Genomic DNA, 23,068 nt, shown 5'->3' on the forward strand with positions numbered 1-23,068 from the left:
AATGACCTGGAAAGAATAATTTTAAAGAATAATACTAAATGGAGTAGATAATAATAACAATAATAACAATAACACTTAGAGAAAGTAATAACACCTAACATTTAAGAGCAATTATTATAAACTATGGATTAGGCTAACACTTGGTTTACATTTCCCCTTTAAATCTCACAACAACCCTCTGAGATAGAATTGTTTGAGATAGTACTATTAATTCCCTCATTTACACATGAGGAAGTAGCATGGAGAAGATTAGTGGCTTGCTCTACTAACCTTACTACTTGCCAATAAGTAGTAGAGTCTGGACTCTAACCTAGTCTGACTTCTGGCTTTTAACCATAATTCTGCGTTGACAGTAATTTAGGATATTTATCTATCCATCCATCCATTCAATACACATAAAGGAGTATTGTGTTCTAGACACTCTGGTGAGTACTAGGAATAATGAATAAAATACAGTCTTGCCCCTTAAAGAACTTATAGTCCACTGGAAAAGCCAGACAAGTGTTTCCAGGGAAACCTGTACTAAAGAGTTAACTCTTTAAGAAAGAGCTTGGCAAAAAAGAAAGTATATTAAAGTCAGAAAATATTATATATGCAAATACCAGAGAGTAAGCAGAATATTGCATGGTTGGGGTGTTGCTAAACTGTAGGGTGAAAGTTGAAACAGGTAGACAGAGCTAGATTATGAGGGTCAGCTACTTTGCATTTCTATTAAAGAAATCACACTTGAAATATTTGCTTAGATTCTAGTTAATGGTATTTTATTGACTGAATCAGTAGTATTTTATTACCTAGCTCTAATAAGGGCAGGACGTTGACTTTGGTAAGGGTTGAAAGAATGCTAAATGAAAATAGTCTTAATTCCTATAGATTTAATTCTTCTGACTCTCCTTCTAGAAAAATAATAAGACAAAGGAAGATTTAAATAAAATCTGGTACAAACACTATTTTTTAAATAATTCATTAATTTCTAGGAAATTGCTGATACTAATGAAAAATTTTCATGCGGTTGTTTTAGTCACAGTCTCATAGTACAAAACAAAACATTTAGTTACTTAAAAAATTCAACAGTTTTGTAATTTGCTTTTAGATCTAGAGGATGATCGAAAGCAAGCTATGGTTAGTGAGCGGACAGAAGCGTTTACCACTGCTCGAAATTTATTGGCCTCTGGAGCTGATGCTATTGAAAGGATTATGTCTTCATACAAAGAGGTACTTGCATTTCTTGTTATCAATTTGATTAAAGTAAGATATATGGAAATCAAGCAAAAATGTAAATTACCACATATGTTTATTATTTTGGAAACATCTTTTCTCTACCAAAAATTGCTAAGAGTATAATCAAGATAAAGGACAACAACTCCCAAGTCTATTGCTGCTAATACCTTTCAGTTTTTATACTCTCAATTGTCAACTCCTTTTTCTGTCTATAGTATGACATATTTGCTCTTAAATTTTACTAAAATGTCCTTTGGTATGGATTTTGGAGCCAGAGTGCCTAAATCTAAATTCTTGCTGCAGTATTTACAAATTATATGAACTTGACCTGTTTGTGTCTGTTTCTTCATCTGTAAAATGGGGATAATGATAGTGATGACTTGGTAGAGTTGTTTTGATAGTAAGCACTTTAATAAGTGTTAGCCAATAATATTACTTATATACCTTGCAAACTTTTACTTATACTTCAGGACAAGTCAAGCCTTACCAACCATGTATAAAAAACCCTTTTGTGATTCTACTTTCTTTCTGACTTCCCTGCAGAGTCTGGGTCTTCCTCCTCTGTGTTCATAGTACATCTGGTGCTTTATTTACCACATTATAATTATCTGTCTTTTGCATAAGACGCTGAGTGGAAAGCAGGAACTATCTTATTCATCTTTACATTCCTAATATCTATTTTAATGCTTGGAATATTGTATATGGTCAGTAAATATTTGCTGAGAGAATGGTAATAAGACCTACAGATAGCACAGGGTTAAGATTAAAAATCACTTTATTCAATTCAGATATTAAATAATATTCCCATGGACAGTCATTCTCACTATTAATTACTCTTGTGGCTTTTGTATCAATATAAATTGCCAGAGCATCATTATAAATTTAGCTACCTATTAAATTATCCTTGAATAAATTATATAAGATAGTTGCAAAGTTTGTGATTTGCTGACAAAACTTTTCCATCTCATTTAACAACTGATTTGTTGAATTGGGTTTTTTTAAAAAAGGTAAAACCAGTTGTTTAGGGCCACAAAGCAAGACAACTCAATTAAAACTTTTTTTCAAATAGTAATTTTGATAATCTGGAGACACAGTTTTGGGGATAGCTTTTTCAGCTAATAAATTACTTATTATTAAAGTTAAATGAGAAATCAAAATTTTTATATATCTCACATTCAATTCATTTTGCCTGTATGTACATTGAATCATAGAACTTTTACTTCTAAAGAATCTTATTACTCCTGTGAAAGCACATGAAAGCATCATGGATTCTCCACTAGCTCTAGAGGGAACAAGGTTTCTTTTTAGACAAACCCCCTTGTCTTATATCCCAAAGTAATTTGTCCACAGTCACATTCTCATTTCTTTTTTTTTTTTGACACTCTTTGCCCATTCATCCCTGCATCCTGGTCTACTAACTCAATGCCTCCTGCCTTTCTTTAATTGACCTCCACATTTGTTTCAGACTCTTTTAATGCAACTATATTTACTTAGGTTTCTTTTGGATCCATATTTTGTTAATCCTTAGTTCTGATTTCCTCTACTTGGGAACTCAAGAGATTCTTCTAGATAACAGTTTAGAAATTATCCTATATAATAGCTATAACATTAATATATAGAAATGAAATACTAATCTAATTATAGACCTCTCACACAGTAGAGACATGTGGTAGAAAGCTTTTAACAATAATACCTGCTCATTCACTGTTTAAGTTTTGCACACACAAAAATCTTACACAATGTTGGTAATGTATTAGTCCATAGTTTATTGTTTAAGAGACATTTATTAGTGACATGCCTTGCTTATTGATACCAATTTCCTACTAAACAGTTCTGTAAGGGAATGGTTTTTGTTGCTTCCTTTTCACTGAGAAAGATGGTCTTGACAGGCCATGAGTCACCTTTCAGATGAGTCACCTTGATAACAAGGTGTTCTTTTAATAGAAAAGCAGCAGAGATTCAACCTAAATTGGACAACTGGCAGAATAGGAGCAATATACCACTCTATTGAGCCTTTTGAACTAAAGCAGAGATTTATCTCATCTAGAAAAAAAGTCATATTTAATATTTTTCTTTGGGCATATAAATCATGTTTGGCTTGAAAAGAAGCTGAATTTTGTGGGATTTGGACTGAAAAGGATTTAAAGCTTTTCACTGAGCTCACGCCCAATATTGGTATCCACTAGCAGGGGTATTTTCTCTGGCTAAACTTAGGAATTTTGACAATCAGTTTGACTAAGAAATGTCGTTTCATAATAAGAAAAATATGCATTTTTCTTCTATTTAAAATCTATTTTTAATTGAAAAAAGATATCAAAATAAAGAATCATTATTTCACTGAATGGATTTAAGCTTTTCACAAAACTTCTAATTTCTGGAAATCAAATTTTCTTGCAAACAGGGGCCAAATCAGAAAATTGATTGAAAGATTTTTAAGTCTCACTAATATTCTGAAGTCTTTACATTTCACTTTGAACCCTGACTTGAATGAATAATTTTTATGTGTTTTTTAATTCCAATCAAACTTAAGCTGTCAACTTGCTATGCTGCTTTCTTGGTAAGTTTTTTAGTGTTACTGGCTTTAGTTATCAGATGTACTATCTACTTTTCAAGTATAATAAAATAGGATCTTTAACATTAAATCAAGAAGCTTATATGATTGCATATTTGTTTAAAAGTCTGTCTTGAGTATACTGTTTTATCTCCCTATGTTGGTTTTAGATAACTGAATTAGCAGGCTATACTGCTCGAGTATACAACATGTTTTGGGTCTTTGATGAAGTAAAAAGAGGCATTTATAAGAGAACTGCTGTCTTGCAAGAGTCTGAAAACCATAGCAAGAGTGGAGTTAACATAGAATTACCCCTCAGTGAGACATTGGAAATCAAAGGTATTAAACTCAAATGTTTTTATATTTTTTCTATATTTAAATGTTTATCAACAGAACCAAAGTTTTTTAGAAGATAGCTTTGAACAGATGTAAGGAACCAACATTTAGTTATTTAAACAGTTATTCCTAAAGTTAGTGCTGCATTTTGAGAAGTAGTGACTAATGTTACCATAAAAAATATTATGCTACTTTTATTTAGGACAAAATGTCTAGAATTATTTTTAGAAACTGCACATATGGCAAAATGAATTGTTTGCATTTAAAATTCAAATAACAGAATTAGAGCTAATGTCATACTGTTCTCCATCATTCTGTCATTTGGTTTGGTTATTATAGTTTTAAAAATTATAGTTTTCTATGTCTCAATTTCCTTTTTACAACTGTTTTTTTCTATAGGAAAGTTTAATTGAGAGAAATAAGTAGTTATAAACAGTGTGGCTGGGTTATACCAGATAGAGTTTAGCTTTGCTCTCATTATGATATTAACATCATATTACAGTAAAATAATATTTCTGAGAAAGATTTTCCAAATAGATATGTCAAAATGTGCAAATTTACATTAGACTTTCTTTAGATATAGATATCTATATTTACATTTATTTCTATGATTCATTAATGTGAATTATCTTTATAGTGAATTTATCTGTTATGCTACATTATACTTTAAGTTATTTAATTAGCAATAACACATGATAGCTTTTGAAACTTAAACTCTTCCTTAACTTATAGGAAAAGTTATTGATGTGGATCATGGAATTATTTGTGAAAATGTTCCCATAATTACACCAACGGGAGAAGTGGTGGCTTCCAAGCTAAAGTTCAAAGTAAGATGATATTCAAGAATCTTCTGATTGTTGCGAACACAATAATACAAAACAACTCAGAATTCATGTACTTTATATTAAATACTTGGAGGAGCATATGGAAAGGAGGGGAAATCGAGAAAGGTATGCATAGAGGCTCAATTACAGAAGCAGTTACTTCCTCAGAAAGCAGAGAGAAAGAAAAATTTGATTTCTACCGCTTTATGGCCTGGTTGAAAATCAAAATTAGAGTACACTGAGAGCCTGTACAAAGTAACTTTTGGGAACAATAGGAAATTTCTTCAGAAATTAATATCTGGAAATACATTTTATTTTTTTTCCTTATAGGAGTTACTCAAAAAATACAAGCCTATATTGTTATATATTTACTAAAATATGAGAGAAGTTATCAGCAAGCTTATATTCTCTAAATTTAATTTATATTTTCAATAATCACATCTTCTATTAGGAAAAAATGATCAGAAGATTCATGAATTGGAATTTAGCTTTTAATTCTGTTGAGAATAATAGTTATTTGTTATTTAATACTCTGTCTTGATTACAAAAACTAAGGTGCAAAAATAGCTAATAAATCTGAGACCCTGATTTAAAGTATTGTAAAATTCAAACACACATTTTGGAATTCAAGTACAAAATAATTTGCTGATAAGTATAATGGAGTTATCTGTGCTTAGTTCAAACAATGACATGATTGGACTTGATAACAGAATTAGAAACATGACCCTATATGTGCATTTAATGATTTTAATATGGACCTTAGCCTAGGTTTAATTATTAAAGATATATTTGAAAATGCATAAGCCTGCTGGAAGAGGATGAGAAGTACTGAAAAGGGAGAAATTCTGTGTTAATAAACGTAAGAGAAATTGTATTTTAACTACAATTTGGTTGGGCTCTATTTTTCCATTAATGGACCTGTAGAGTAGCAATAAGGTGCTAATGATGCAGCATAATCTTAAGTAGATTTAAAATAAAACCTTTGAAGAGGCCTACATGGGATATTTAACTATTTGCTAATACTTTAGCAATTTTTAATGTATGATTTTGTATAGAGGTTTTTCATCAGGTTAGGTTTCATAATATCAATTCTTGTTGCTCCATTTATTAAATAGAGGAAGAGTCTTGAATTCTGCCACCTACTAACTAAATACATTATTGTGGACACATAACACTCTTTCTGTGAAAAAATTCAGAGCTCAGTATATTTTTATATAAAATGAATTTTAAAATACTTAATCTAGTGAAAGTGTCATAAATTTTGAGGTTCTACAAAGGTATATGTTAATATAGTATACTTTTATGATAATTATTTATTTCTGAGTCAGACAGGGAGTTTTATTTAAAGTCTCAGGTCCCCAAAGTATAATACAAAATTTTGTTTCCTCTGCATGGATTGATAAATAAACAGGTTTCTAGAGGAAAACATTCTCATTCTTATGTTAGCCTTTTGGAATTAAAAAACCATTTGGAGAAGAAAATTTCAGTAAATGTGGGAATTCTTTTGCCTCACACTGTTTACTAAACATCAGAGAACTTATGCTAAAAAATAATATGAATGTAGAAAAGTCTTCTATTATGACTCAAAATGTGTTAAATTTCTGAGAATTCCTAGTAGAGAATGACCCTATTAAATATTTTGTTTATATACCTTTTCCATGGCACATACCTTTAAAAAATCATTTGAAAAGTGTTTATGCTTCTATAAAATTAAACTTTCTTAATCCTCTCTCTACTGAAAGAGCAGAGCAAATCACAAAACCCTTTCTGGGTTCTTCCCAGGATTTTTTTTAACTTTATTCTATTAAAATGGCATTTCAGTTTGCCTACAATTAGGGAGAAAAAATATCTGTGGTCAGATTTTATAGACTCAAGCTTGCACCTGTCTTATGTCCTTGTGGTAGCTATCTTTATTGCCTGGAATGCTCTTCCACCAGATCTTACTTGTTGCTTCTTGTCACCAGGCTAAGGCAAAATGGTATCTCCTCAAAGAGGACTTTCCTGACCACCTAATCAAAAGAAGCCCCCTTCCCCTGCCAACCTCACAATGCCACCATCTTTCCCTAACACATCTTCCGTTTTTGCTATCATAATAGCATTTACGACTAGTTAATTTTTTGTTCATGTGTTTATTGCCATCTTTGCCATTGAAATGTAAGCTCCATAAGAACAGGGACTTTGTCTTGAGCAGCACTATAATTTCTGTGCCTGGAAGAATGTCAAGCACATTTAGATATTCAATCAATGTTTGCCGAGGAAATGACTAATTACTTAGAATATAAATCTGAACCATTTTTGCTTTACATATATTTATTACATACATTCTTAGTTCTTTTATCTAACCTTCATATCAAGCTTTTTTTCCTTCCCTTCCTCCCTCCCCCGCTTCCTCTCCCTACCACCTTCTTTCAGCAAAAATATTTTAGCTTATGTTATACACGGCAAATGAGTAATGGATATACATGGATGTGGTTCCTTATACTGACATAATACAAGTAATATAATGCTCTTTCACCTTTGAGTTTTCAACATAATGTATTCTACATCATGGACCTTAGATATATGTATCTAATACTGTACAAAGCTATATATACAGGCATACTGTAAATTTCTGCCTCTTGTACTTTCATACTATATTCATTATTTAGTCACTGATTATAAAATATCATTTGTTCTTAGAAGTAAATCAGAGTTTCAAATAATGTTCCTTTTTCTTGACCCTTACAATACCTTTAAGATAGCACATTGACAACTTCCTGATCCTATTGGGTGGAATAAGAAGTCATGAAATTTAACTGTTTAAATGATAAATAAGCTGAAAGATTCTAAGAGAATCATCCAATCAACAATCAGTAAATAGCTTAATTCATCCCTAGACATAAGACTAAATTACAGTCTTCTTGCTTGTCTCTGTCTTAATTTCATAAATGTATTTTCTCCATCTGTGAATAAACCAAAATTAGAATCATTTTATGTCTCTCATTATGGGCTTTTGTAATTTCTGTAACATTTCAGACTACTGAATTAAACAACCCAGCTGACTTGTAGAACTCCAACTTACAAATACAACAAAGTTGTATCTTAATTGAAGTAAATTTAATCAAATATTAATATAAATAAAATAAATTCAATCTATTTTAATTTAAATTAAATTTTTCCAATTTCTTATTTCCACGTGGTTATGTTCCTATGTATTTGTGTAGTATGTGATGGCAAGACCTCAATGAAAATTTTGGGAAGTCAGTGCTCATTTGAAGAAGATCCATTTCTTTGGAATTGGATTATTTTGTGATGCTTTTAGCGTCAGAGCATAGTCAAAAGCCAGATTTGATGGTCTCAATCCCGATATATTTTTCTTTGATTCCTTGCCCATCCTAGGTTATCATGTGTTTGAAAGTTTAAAAACAAATCCCTTTTAAATGCTGCCAAATGAAACCATTTTTACATATTGTAATTTCTAATTTTATTTCTTATGTTAGGTAGAAGAAGGAATGCATCTTTTGATAACTGGTCCGAATGGTTGTGGGAAAAGTTCTCTCTTCAGAATTTTAAGTGGGCTCTGGCCTGTGTATGAAGGAATCCTATATAAACCACCTCCACAACATATGTTCTATATTCCACAAAGGTAGGTAAAGTTTCTTATATCACAATGAACAATTTCCTTTTGCTTTTGAATTATCTTGATTCCTTAAGCTCTTCTGTAGGTAATCTTTAAGCATGTTTTTATTGAGAGATGCAATTAAGGAAATAAAAATTATCCTGAAAGTTTTATTACTGCTTTGATTATAATAGTTTCCAGGATAATAACAATTCTTTTCATTTTCACATCATTGTAATGAACATTCAAAGACTATAGATGTTAGTCTAAAGGAGTAGCAGGCTAGTCCAAAGAGTAAGTATATTGCCTTAGATGTCAGATTATCTCTTCTCACAAAAAAATTAATAGTTCTTGGATAGTATAGTAGTCTTTCCATCAGGCTGCATATGTTCATATGTTCTAAAATTGTTCAATTATGTTTTAAGAGCCTCTGTGAAATAATCTTTATCACAATTCTGTTATATAATTAATTAATGATTTGAAACTACCTTAATTAAAAATATTTTACTCTAATAATGAGGGTAAAAGTAAGCATAGAAATATTTAAAAGGAACATTTTTCTTCTGAAGTTTTAAACTATCTGCCTTCATAACAATTTACAGATGTCTAAACAGAAAGTTATACTTGAAAATTTGGAATATTCATTGTGGGTGAGAGAAAATTAATTTAAATAAAATTAAAATTAAATTCATCTGACCCAGTAATTTTTCCATCTGTCATCACCCTGGGTTAGGTCGACATCACAAAAGTACTCCTACTGTGTTAGAGGACTATTCTGTGGAACGTAGTAGAGCACCTATGCTGAAATTATATTACAAGAGCAAATATAAAAGTTACATCAAGTATGATGCCATCACATCTCTCTTCCTCTTCTTCCTTTGTTAGAAAGTGTTTGTACAGTCCTGCCCAATGGACTAATTTTTAGATCATATGTTGTAATTATGCAGATGAGGCTTTGTAGGGTTTTTTCTTTAAAGTAAGACCTATCAGAGTAGTAGGAAGCTATCTGAAGTGTAGAAGGATGAAGAACTGTATTGGCAGTAAAAAAATATTGGATGTGAGCAGTGCTATGAAAACTTATATTTAACACAAAATAGATAACAGACAGCAGAATCACTGTCTCTTTCTGTCTGTGCTTTAGAATACTTTTGGGAAATGTTCTGGATCTGAAAACTAAATAATACTGCCAAAGTTTAAGTTTCAGACATTAATGCATTAAGTAGACCAATTTTAATTTCTTATTTAGGTTTTAAAGCATAGAATCATGAGGAAAATATTCTGTTACATCATAGAATCTACTCTTTTAATGCAGATAAAATTGTATACATAAATTTTATATTTTTCACTATTTTAGATTTCATTTATAATATAGATACAGTTCTTAAATATAGCTATACCCTGAGCAATAAAAGACATTTCTCAGACTTAAGAAAGTGCATTATCAGCAAAGCTAGCCTTCAGAAATGAAGGAGAAATATTTTCCCAGACAAATAAAAGCTGAGGGAATTCATGTTCATTAGACATGCCTTACAAGAAATGCTGAAAGGAATTCTTCAAATTGAAATGAAAGGCTGCTAATTAGTAACAGGAAAACATATGAAAATATACAAACCTGGTAAATGTAAATATATAGTCAAATTCATAATACTCTAATACTGTATTATGGTGGTGTGTTAACTATCTAACTCTTAGTATAAAGGTTAAAGGACAAGAGTATTAAAATAACTATAACTAGTACAATTTATTAATGAATACACAATATAAAAAGAGGAAAATTATGACATTAAAAACATAAAAGGGGGAGAGTAAAACTTGCAAGAAGTTTTATATACGCCTCATAGGAACCAGAAAGCAAAAACCTACAGTAGATTCACAATAGATAAAGAGAAGGAAATCAGAGCATACCACTACAGAAAATCACCAATTCACAAAGGAAGGCTACATGAGAGGAAGAAAGGAACAAGAGACAAAACAACCAGAAAACAATAAGATGACATTAGTAAATCCTTACCTGTCAATAACTAGTCTAAATGTAAATATATTGACTTCTCCAATCAAAAGACATAGAATGGCTGGATGGATGGAAAAAAAGACCCAACTTAATTGCATTATAAGACATTATAAGACACTCATTTCAGCTTTAAAGACACACATAGACTGAAAGTGAAAGGATGGAAAAAGTTATTCCATCTAAATGGAAACCAAAAGAGAGCAGGGATAATTATACTTATATCAGAAAAATTAGATTTTAAGCCAAAATTGCTAAAAAGAGACAAAGAAGGTCATTATATAATAAAAATGGGGTCAATTCATCAAGAAGACATAACAGTTGTAATATATGTACACTCAACATCAGAGCACCTTAATATATTAAGCAAATACTAGCAGATCTGAAGGGAGATAGACAGCAATAAATTAATAGTCAGGGACTTCACTGCCCCACTTTCAACAGTGGGTAGATCATCCAGACAGAAAATCAACAGGGAAATATTGGAGTTGAACCAATATTTAGACCAAATGGATTTAGTAGACATATACAGACATTCCATCCTATGGCAGCAGAATACACTTCTTCTCAATCATGCCCGGAACATTCTCTAAGAATATTATATAATAGGACACAAAATAAGTCTTAGCAAATTTAAGAAGATTGAAATCATACCAAGTATTTTTCCCATTGTAACAACATGAAACTTGCAATCAATAACAGGAGGAAAGCTGAAAATTTTACAAATAGTGGAAATTAAACAACACACTCTTGAGCAACCAGTGGATCAAAGAAGAAATCAAAAAAGAAATTAAAATATCTTGAAAGAAATGAAAATGGAAATACAGTATATGAAAACCTATCTGATGCGGCAACAGCAGTTCTAAAAGGGATATTTATAGCAATAAGTTAAGAAAAAAGAGCTCTCAAGTAACTAACTTTACATCTCAAAGGAACTAGAAAAAGAAGAACAAATAAAGTCCAAAGTTTGCAGAAGGAAGGAAATAATAAAGAGAAGAGCAGAAATAAATGAAATAGAAACCAGAAGACCAATAGAAAAGATTGATAAAACTAAGAACTGATTATTTGTAAAGATAATATTGATGAGCCTTTAGCCTATCCCTGAGATGCAAAGATGGTTTAACATTGCAAATCAATAAATATGATATACCACATTAATAGAATGAAAAACAAATATCATATGATCATCTCAATAGATGCTGAAAAAGCATTTGACAAAATGCAATATCCTTTCATAATATTAACTCTCAACAAACTGGATCTAGAAGGAACATACTTCAACATAATAATGGCCACATTTGACAAACTCAGAGTTAATATCGCATTCAATGGTGAAAGAATGAAAGCTCTCCCTCTAAGATCAGGAACAAGACAAGGGTGCCCACTCTGAACATTCTCATTCAACAAAGTACTGGAAATCTTAGATAGAGCAATCAGACAAGACAAAGAAATAAAGATATTCAAACCAGAAGGGAAGAAGTAGAATTGTCTTTGCAGGTAATATGATCTTTCATGTAGAAAATCCTAAAGACTTAACCAAAAACATTTAGAAAAAATCAATGAATTCAGTCAAGTTGAAGGATACAAAATCAACATACAGAAATCAATTGTGTTTCTATACACTAACTACAAACTATCTGAAAAGAAATAAAGAAAAACTATTCCATTTACCATAGCATCAAAAACAATAAAGTATTTAGGAATAAATTTAAACAAGGAAGTGAAAGACCTATACACTGAAAACTATAAGACTTTGAGGAAAGAAAGACTTTGAGGAAAGAAACTAAAGAAGACACAAACAATTGGAAAGATATCCCATATTCATGGATTGAAATAATTAATATTATTAAAATGTCCATACTGCACTAAGCCATCTATAGATTCAATGCAATTCTTATCAAAATTCAATGGCATTTTCCACAGAAATAGAAAAAACCATCCTAAAATTTTTGTGGAAGTACAAAAGACCCTGAATAGTCAAAGCAATCATGAAAAAGAAGAACATGGTTGGAGGCATCACACTTCTTGTTTTCAAACTCTGTTACAAAGCTATAGTCATCAAAACAGTATGGTACTAGTATAAAAATAGACATAAACCAATGGAAGAGAATAGAGGGCCCACAAATAAATGCCTGCATATGGTTAATTAATATTTGCCAAGAGAGTCAAGACTACTCAAGGATAATCTCTTCAATAAATGGTATTGGCAAAATTGGATAACCACATGCAGAAAAATGAAATTGGACTTCCTCTGTCTTACACCACTCACAAAACTGAACTTGAAATGGATTAAAGACTTAAATGTAAGACCAGAAACCATAAAACTCTTAAGACATAGGAAAAACTCCTTGACATTGGTCTGAGCAATGATTTTTTGGATATGACACCAAAAGCACAAACAATAAAAGCAAAAATCAGCAGGTGGAACTACATCAAACTAAAAATCTTCTACACAGTGAAGGAAACCATCAACAAAATGAAAAGCCAACTAATGGAATGGGAGGAAATATTTGCAAGTCTTATATCTGATAAGAGGTCAATATCCACAATATATAAGGAGCTCATACAACTCAATAGGAAATAAAAAACAGTACAGTTTAAAAATGGGCAGAGGATCTTAATAGACATTTTTCCAAAGAAGATATACAGATTGTCCAACAGGTACATGAAGAGGTGCTCAACGTCACTAATCATCAGGGAAATGCAAGTCAGACCACAATGAAGTATCACCTGTCTGAGTGGCTAATCTCAAAAGATAAGAAATAACAGGTATTGGCAAGGATGTAGAGAAAAGGGAACGCCTATGAACTCCTAGTGAGAATGTAAGTTGATGGAGCCACTATGTAAAGCAGTATGGAGTTTCCTCAAAAAATTAAAAATAGAACTACTGTACGATCTAAACTCCCATGTTCATTGAGGCATGATTCACAATAGCCAAAATATGAAAACAACCTAAATGTCTGTCAACAGATGAATAGAAAGAGATATGGTATGTATGTATATACAATGGAATATTCTTAAGCCATGAAAAAGGAAATCCTGACATTTGTGACAACATAAGTGAAATAAGTCTGACAGAGAAAGATAAATACTGTATTGATATCACCTCTATGTGGAATCTAAAAAAGCTGAACTTGTAGAAACAGAGTAGAATGGTGGTTACCAGGAGCTGGAGAGTGGGGGGAATGGGGAGATGTTGGTCCAGAGTACAAACTTACAGTAAGAAGTTGAATAAACTCAGGGAATTTAATACACACCATTGTGATCAGAGTTAATAACACATTATATACTGGTAGTTGTTAAGAGAGTAGACCAATGTTCTCACCACACAAAAAAAGTGGTAATTATGTGAGTAATAGAAGTGTCAGGTAACAATACGGTGATAATTATTTTGCTGTATGTAAGTATATCAAATCAACATGTTTATAACTTGAACTTACACCATGTTATATGTCAATTTTATCTCAGTAAACCTGGAAAAAATATCACTGAGCTGTACACTTAAAAATGGTTAATATGGTAAATTTTATTTTACATGTATTTTACCACAGTTTTTAAAAGTGGAAAAAAAAGAAAAAAAGTGCAAAAATTCTAGTCTTTGCCCTCAGGAGACCTATGTTATTTTGCAACAAACATAAATCACTAGGAAACTTTTTCTTAATTATGAAATTTACTGTTGCCTAGGCAAAAGGTCAACTACAACTTAGTTAAGAAAAATGAGAATGAAAGTCTATTTTTAAGGCTTAATTTTTTTAATAATGTTAAAAGTCATTTTATCTTGATTATAAAGCTTCTAGAAACATGAAAACTTGTATTTGTTTAAAATCCTATAGGACCAATATCTTGCAAAAGAGCATAAAATTTATTTAAATGTATATGTAAACTAGGAGAGCCTAAATATAGTATTTACATCTAGTATTCTAAAAGCTATTGATTTTTTCAAAAAAGTTTGAAAATAATCTTATGTGTCTTTATGATTTAAAAGAAAGCTGCTACATAGACGGGAGGGGAGTTTGGGGGAGAATGGATACATGTATAGGTATGGCTGAGTCGCTTTGCTGTGCACCTGAAACTATCACAACATTGTTGATTGGCTATACTCCAATATAAAATAAAAAGTTTTTAAAAAAAAAGAAAGAAAGCTGCTACAACCTATTTCAAAATATTTGTCAGTAGGTAATTTTAAACTTTTCTTTTTAGGATATTCTTATTAATGAATATTATCTAGTATCTTATTGCATTAATTTATAGCAATAGAATATAGGTTAAGTACTAGTTTGGCAGAAAAAAACCCTGTAAATTAAATATAGAATTGAGTCTTATGTACCTACAGAATAAACTTCATAAGTCACAAACAGACCTTTATAATAATCCCCGTTTTCACTTTTCATGATTGAAAGACTTCTTGGTAGAGGATCAGTCTCTTTATGCAATGATCAAATGTAAATTAATTGTTATTTTTATGGGGAAAAAGGAGTGGGTTTTGTTAAAGTGGATTTCTAATAATGTCATGTAGTGTACAGAAGAAAAAGTAAACTGGGAGAAAAAATGTTCTGATTAAGTATATTGAGACTGCTTATTTTTTTAATGAAATTTGCAGAGAATTTGAAGAGTTGCTATGGCTCAGTTTCAAGTTGGGAAACCTGAATTCCTGAGAAATTGTGAAATCACCTCAATATTTTCCCAGTTAATATCTTCTGATACTTCAGCAATGTTAATAATGAGAACCAGATAAAAAAAATCCTGGCCTTTGTTCAAGAATACAAATAAAAAGTTATTTGGGATGGTAGATGGTAAAATTCTTAGTTTTGCTCAGATAGTTCTTAAACTATTTTGGCAATCTTAGGCTGTTTGAGACTGAATTTCCTGAGCAATGTGACTATACTCTTTAAACTGATAGTTGAAACTTATTGTTCCCTACTGTATTAGCCATCTGACCCTCAGGAAAATTCTTACACTTGAATACAGATCCTGAATTTCTTTTGTCAGTTCTTGGTGCACTTTGTCTTAACCACTTAAAGGTTGATTTATGATCTGCTCTAGCTTTCACTAATCCACAAATTTATGGCTCAGTAGTCATTTAGTAATTCCCTAGTACATCTCTGTCTTCAGCCATTAAAGACTCTGAAGCCCAATCTTTTTTTCTTTTTTTTTCTTTTTTGGGCTGTGTCTGGTCTTAGTTGTGGCGCTCAGGCTCTTTGTTGCTGTGTGCGGGCTACAGAGCTCATGAGCTCAGTAGTTGCAGCTTGCGGGCTTAGTTGTCCCGCGGCTTGTGGGATCTTAATTCCCCGACCAGGGATCAAACTGGCGTCCCCCACATTGCAAGATGGATTCTTAACCACTGGACCACCAGGGAATCCCTGAAGCCCAATCTTTAATTTGTTTAGTTCACTTGCTAACAAAATACTATTGTATGCTAACACTTACCAAAATGGGAAATTGAAACATTTGGTGGGGGTTGGAGAAACAGAGCGTGAAGGAGATGAAGGGAAGGAGGGAAGAAGGAAGGAAAGAAGAAAGGGATGGAGGATGGAAGGGAGGGCAGGAAGCAAGACAGAAGATAATAGGTGTTCACTGACAAAAGGCAGCAAAATCTTGGGTTCCTTTGTACTATTTTTTTAAAAAAACTCTCCAGGGTATCAGTTGTATACATCACATATTTCTCCCCAGCAACAGTCTCCAGTTTGGCAACAACCCACCATGTAATTCTGTTCCCAAAGCTCCTGCTGTCACTATCCTTTCTTGGTGGAAATATCTAGGGACAGAAATTTTAACCATGATCTTCTTACTACTGTAAACTTTATGCCCAAATACTTACACTAATGCCAACAGATCTAAAATAGATTCAGACTTCCCACAAATTTGCATGAAAAGATAATTTGTACACATTTCTGCCCGTACTTGACTTTGAAATATGAGAAGTAAAAGGTTAAGAAAGTGAAAGGATTATAAGGATTGAATTAAATTTGACTAAACATTTTTTAAAAGAAAGAGAAAAAGAAAAGAAAAGAAAAAATGGGGGTGGAATAGTAGGGATATTTTATTTCATATCTTGGGAAAATTACTGTACTTTATTCTTTGTCAATGCTCTACTCTTTTTTTTTAAATCAATGTTTATTAATGCCCTGCTAGAAAATGCTTTAGAGGATAGTGAGTAAAGACACAGTCACTCTCAATGTGTGTTTGTGTCTAATTTGGTTATAAACAAAAACATGCAACTATGTCCTATAAAAACCCAGAACAAATGCCTCAAGAAAGACAAGAAATGCTATAGAAATATTCAAAATGAGAAAAAATATTGTAGAACAGCATGTCACTTGACCTGGGTTTTGAAAGTTAGAATTTTAACAATTGTCATAAATTGGATGTTTCTCAAATGTCTAAGTAGAGCAGAAATGCCACAGATTCAAGTAAGCATGAGTCTTCTGGTTTTGTTTTTTGGATACTTCCTTCTAAGCAGGGCTGTTCTATTCACCCTCCTTCTAATACACCAAGCTGAGGAAAGCAATTATTTATTATTAATATTATGTCATTGGTACATACTGAAGATAATAGCATCCATCCCCTAGGTCCTTAATCATTCCTAAGATGTTCTTTCAGCTGAATTTCTTTGAATTACTTTTTAAAGTTCTCTAGTGCTTTGGGGGTCTGCCCTTTCCCTAGTATCCACCTAAGAAGCTCGTCTCCTCTTTTTGAATAAATGACGTAGTCTTAACAGGTTAAATTTTAGTCTACTAGTGCTTCTTGCAAAACATAGCAAAAGATGACAGTAACTTGTTTCTACAACACTCATTTTTTTTTTTTGGTCAGAAGATATTCTGAAATTATAAATAACATATTATCAGCTCAGTATTTATTTACTAACTACTTCATTCACAAGGTATTATATTCAAGTATCATGTTACTTAATCTTCTAGACTAAATGTAAATGCTGCTTAATAGATAAAGTAGTTATGAATCAGAGTTTTAAATTAAATACAACATTAAAATCCTAAATTTGGTTGTACACAGGAATAATAGCATGACTAATTAGATTGTACAGAGAATTAAATATAGATAACATTACTTCTATCTTTTAACATATGAACAGTACCTATTGATCACTCTCTGCATGTCATGCTAAATAGATTATTTTAAATGATTAAATTTGAGTTCAAAGGGATTATAAACTTTAGGACTTAGAGTTGCACACCAGTTTAAAGCCAGGGTCAGAGTTCACCAAATCTTTGGATACAAATCCTCTGTATTCACTGCCCCTTATTGCAGGTTAATAAAATAATCTTATTAAAAACATCTACCTCAGGTAGAAAATAAAAAAGCCCTACTGTTTGACCTTAAAATATTTTCTCAGACAGTCTTAATTAATAAAATAAAAAGATTCTCTAACACTGTCCCAAATGTATGGGGAATAACGAACTATCATTCTTTTATAGTTTGCATTCACTTCCAAAAATTTCTATATTCTTCAACTGTTTCTCTTAGAAGAGTTTATGACATGAAATCTCATCTTTTAGAAGTGCCAACATGTAATCCATTGTTTTCTTTGATGGCATTTCCACACATCCCTTTAATAATATAGGTTATGTATTTTTTAAATAAGGTGAGTTAATATTGATTTTTATTTTGACAATCTTATGACCTCTTGAGATAATTGGTGGATCCTAGGGCATCTTGAGCAAGGACTGAGCATCACTGGTCTATTACTACTAACACAAGCAATTACTATATATTAGTCACTGCTTACATATATTACATGTTTCTGATTTTTCTGTATGACAACTCATAAAGTTGGTGTTAGTATCCCTATTTTATAGATGAGAAAACTTGGAGAGGTTGAAGTCATTCCACTGATAACTTTTGGAGCCAGCATTTGAACTTTGGTGTGTCTGACTCTAAAGTCACTTTGTCTTGCTTATTGCTAGCAGCAGGGTACATGTTTCTGAAAAATTACTACTCTCCTGCCTGCCCTTGAAAGTGAGTATCACCAGTTAAGGTTGTTTGCTTGGTATGCTGAATCTGTACTAATATCAAGCTATTGTTTGGAAGCAGAGGTCCTTATAATTCTTGGGGTATAGGGCAATCCAAGCCAATTTTAGCATAAAGTTTAGCACAGATACTTGGCTGTCATTCATTTATGTTAATGTGAAAGAAGCTATATTCTTGTGTAAAAGTGAAATTCGTTTAAATTAAACTATGTTAAAATCACTTTCAAATTAGAATATGTTCTCTGTTCTTTCCTATTCTTCTAAAATCTATTTCTCTATAAAATATAAAATAATCTCTCAAAAATATACCCATAGTTTTAAATCAGACTTCTTGCAGAAATGTAAAATAAGCAAATCTTAATTTTCATGATGCATTATGGCATAAAAAATTATTATTTACCCTTTAAGTTGTCACAAGAAGAGATTATCTTTTGCAACAAAGACTGTGTTTTGTGTTAGGAAGTTCAGCAGAATGGACAGAATACTTAAATAACACTAGTAACAGCAGCATTGCCACAACTGTACTGCATGCTAAGATGTGCCTGTGTCAAATAAGTTCTGTAGATATTTTAAAATATGAACTTTCTTTTGAATTGTTTCTTTATGAATGCCTTCCAAATCCAGGATTTCCTCCTTGGAGGGATAAGAGAACTATGTTATACAACAGCATTGTTTAATCCACACATTTAAAACTAGATAATGACTATTAAGGAACCAGAAAGCACATGAGACCAGAAAGGAGGTTAGAAGACCAAATTTGCCTCCTTTCTCCATGGAAGAGAGGGTGCCCTCATAGTAAAGAATTTTTGGTGTGATCCTTACTTTTCTTCTTTTTGCCTAAGATCTCAGATTAAAAAATGAGGGTGTGATCTGGAAAAGGACGTACATAAGAATATGGGGTCGTGCTACTTTAGATATCTTGATGACTGTTTTCTATTGAGTCTCTAGCTTTCAGACTTTTTGATTCTTTTTGATGAATCTCTAGGTGCCAAAACGAGATAGGGAGAGCCTCTGAAGGACAAGGAGTGTATTAACTTAAGTAAGATGCAGGCTAGCCTGAGTGGAATGTTGGTCTGAAAGGGCACTGTAGTAAAGGAAAAATGTAATATGGCTTAATCCAGGCATATTCATGGAGCCCCATACCTAAAAGGTTATACATACACTGATCTTGTTGCCCCCAAATTAGACAAATCTGGACTTGAGGAGAGGGAGTTGTCACTGGAACAGATTTTGCCCTTTTTGAGTCACTGTTGAATAAATCTTTATAGAATATAAGCTAGAAAGGGCATGTCTCTGTACAGCACTCTGTACAGCACTTGGGGTATTCTACTAAGTCTGTAGTATACCTATTGGCATACTGTAACTGTGCAATGAATGATGAATGATTTAATAAAGGAGTGAATGAACATCTCCACTGATTTGGTTTCTACTGCCAAATTGGTCTGACTTCTTATACTAATTAGGAAGCAAACTATTTATTTTCTTGCTTGCACTAGATATGTCACAGAATCTTCTTTGTGATGGCAATAAATATTTGTCACTTAACATATATGTTTTGTGTGTGTGTGTGTGTGTGTGTGTGTGGTACGCGGGCCTCTCACTGTTGTGGCCTCTCCCGTTTTGGAGCACAGGCTCCGGACGCACAGGCTCAGCGGCCATGGCTCACGGGCCCAGCCGCTCTGCGGCATCTTCCTGGACCGGAGCATGAACCCGCGTCACCTGCATCGGCAGGCAGACTCTCAACCACTGCGCCACTAGGGAAGTCCAACATATCTTTTTTAAAAGAAATTATTTTAGCCATGAATAAGGCTCAGTAGTATTGCTATAGCTAATTCACTTCTATTCCTTTGCTTTCTGACTATTAGATTCAAATCAAGTAAACTTTGCATAAATATCTTTGGACACTTGGCTCAGAATGATAAACTATACATTTTAGTACGTCCTGTGTAATAATTGGTACAGTTCAGTTTTTAAAAATCTCTTTTAGAGATCTATAAATATAAAAATGATTTCCTGTAGCTTTTTTTTTGCTTTAATTTTTATTTATCACTTGGAAAAATGTTAAGGATACTTTTTTTTTATATTTAACTCTTTTATAGGCTAATTTATAAAATGATAATGGAAAAATCTTCCTTTGCATATAAAAGTTTTCATTATTTTATGAGTCAATTATTAGGTTAAACCAAATGGAATTGCAATTTTTGTAGGTCAAAAGGTCAAATATCAGGAATTTCATACAGTAATCTAATATAATGATAAATGCAACAAAGTTGACTTTTAAAAAGTTTGCATTCTTCCTAGTTTGGGAGTACTTTGATTATTACACTAACAGTATTTTTATTACTACTTGGAAATAAACACAGTCCCTGCTCTTAAAAGGCTGTGCACATATCTCCTTTGGTACCTAGAAATATCTTACCTTAGAAATGTAATTTCAGGAATGGTAAGTATATCTTTTCAGTTGGGAATTTCTTCTTTTTTGCTACATATTTATTTTAAGACTATTATGAGTGACTTATGCATTGAGGACTCAAATCTAGTTGTTGCTGTTCATGAAAAAATTCTGATGACATGATTAGTTCCAGAATGTACATTTATATGAATTATTAATAGCTAGATTTTATGGCTTTCAAATTGCTAACTTATTACTATGGTAACACAGCAGTACTTAGCTGTACCTTATTCTTAAACTTAACACATCTCATGCCTTAAATACATGAGTATTGCTGTAAAATTTTTATCAATATTGTTCACAATTAAATTCTAGATGACTATGAAATATTTAGCATTTTGGGTGATCATTCCAAAGACTTCAAGTACAGAGCTAACATTTCTCAGTGCTGTCTTCTTCCTACTTTGTCCCTATTAAAGAGAAAAAGAGAGAATAGTATAAACCCTAATAAATGTCAATACATTTTGCCAAGAATCATATATTGTCAGATATTTAATATAGAGTAGTAGGCAGTATAATACAAATTATAGAAGTACCCTGAGACATTGTAATATAACTGTAAAAAGCCATAATCCCTGGGAGTGGATTTGATCTCTAATAATTTTACTTTAATTTTGCTATTATAATTAACAGTTTTAAACATAGATGCATTCAAAGTAATTTCAGATTACAAAGGAAATTTTGATAATTGCTCAAATAATGATAATCTAAATTATAGTATGATACCTGTAGCTTTATTCCAATATCTTTTCCACAACAAATAGAGGTAATTCTGGATTTTACTTAGAGAAAGTAAATTGAAACTAGATAATGTTTCTTTTTGATATCTACTAATTGTAAGCAATCTATTTCTTTTGTTTGGACTACGTTTATACTTTCTGATGGGCCAGAGCAAGTGTTGTGGTAATTGATCTACCTGAAATATTTAGAAGATAATCTGAATAGGTCTATATATCTAGAAAGGAAAGTTTAGTAAAGAGTACTTTGAGTCCTTATCAATTATGTATAACTGTGGTAGCACTAGAGAAACTTGAGCTAACTTAAAATGTTAAATTCCAGGCCTATGAGCAGGAAAAAGGATCACATGCAAACTAATCGTATAAACATGGGATATAGGGTCCTCCATTTTTTTGTGCTTTCAAATAGATTCAACATCAACCCAAATTTCCTTGATGTAGCCTTTCCAGAGAATTCAGTTGTAACTTTATAGTAGTATTTTTAAATAATTATATTAATAAAATCTATTATTAGAGTATCCTTAGTTGCTATGTACCTCAATAAACACATATAGAATGTGTTATTTTTACCATTTCACATGATCATAAAACAATTGAGAAAAAAATGGAACTTTAATAAAGCAATATTTTTTGGGTCCTTAATGAATATATACTTTTATGAAATATTTTTGTATAATTTCACCAATATTCCATTCACATAAATTTTCAAAATAGCAATTTTCATATTCTATTAAATCATTTTGAGTAACAGTAAATCAAATAACAAATTATGTAGACATTTAATTTAAATCTCATCCTGATTGAATTTTTTAAAACTTAGTAGCTAAGAGTGTCTTCTTTTTAGTTCTGTTTTTACTTTTTTAGATTTTGAGAATGCATATTCAACATATTATTAGGCTTATAAACACAATAAGAAATTAAGCATTGCAAAGCAAAACTCAATTATAATTAAGAGTTTTTATGAGATAAATTTTCATATCTGTTCATCAAAGAGAATTGACAGATTTCAGAAGTCATAAATCATATTAAATGAATCTTTTAAAGAAGTTACAAAGTTTTAAAAATAAATTTTATTTGTTCATTTACTTACTTATTTATTTATTTTTGGCTGCGTTGGGTCTTCACTACTGTGTGTGGGCTTTCTCTAGTTGGGGCAAGCGGGGCTACTCTTCGTTGCGGTGCGCAGGCTTCTCAGTGCGGTGGCTTCTCTTGTTGCGGAGCACCAGCTCTAGGTGCGCGGGCTTCAGTAGTTGTGTCACGCGGGCTGTAGAGCGCAGGCTCAGTAGTTGTGGCACACGGGCTTAGTTGCTCCGCGGCATGTGGGATCTTCCCGGACCAGGGCTGGAACCCATGTCCCCT

At 32.0% G+C, this 23,068-nt stretch overlaps 1 protein-coding gene across 2 annotated transcripts in view; it reads left to right on the plus strand.

Annotated features, from left to right (window-relative positions):
• ABCD2 (ATP binding cassette subfamily D member 2) overlaps positions 1 to 23,068 on the plus strand; it is an 80,360-nt gene that overhangs the window by 14,928 nt on the left and 42,364 nt on the right. For both annotated transcript variants that reach the window (XR_009565480.1, XM_030835005.2), the window contains exons 3-6: positions 1,091 to 1,212; positions 3,940 to 4,108; positions 4,838 to 4,932; positions 8,409 to 8,554. Coding sequence is in view for 1 of the 2 variants with exons in the window: in XM_030835005.2 (XP_030690865.1) it covers positions 1,091 to 1,212; positions 3,940 to 4,108; positions 4,838 to 4,932; positions 8,409 to 8,554 (532 nt within the window). In the remaining variant the exon portion in view is untranslated. The remainder of the gene's footprint in view (positions 1 to 1,090; positions 1,213 to 3,939; positions 4,109 to 4,837; positions 4,933 to 8,408; positions 8,555 to 23,068) is intronic.

This window comes from Globicephala melas, chromosome 10, assembly GCF_963455315.2.
Source record: "Globicephala melas chromosome 10, mGloMel1.2, whole genome shotgun sequence".
NCBI classification, from domain to species: domain Eukaryota; kingdom Metazoa; phylum Chordata; class Mammalia; order Artiodactyla; family Delphinidae; genus Globicephala; species Globicephala melas.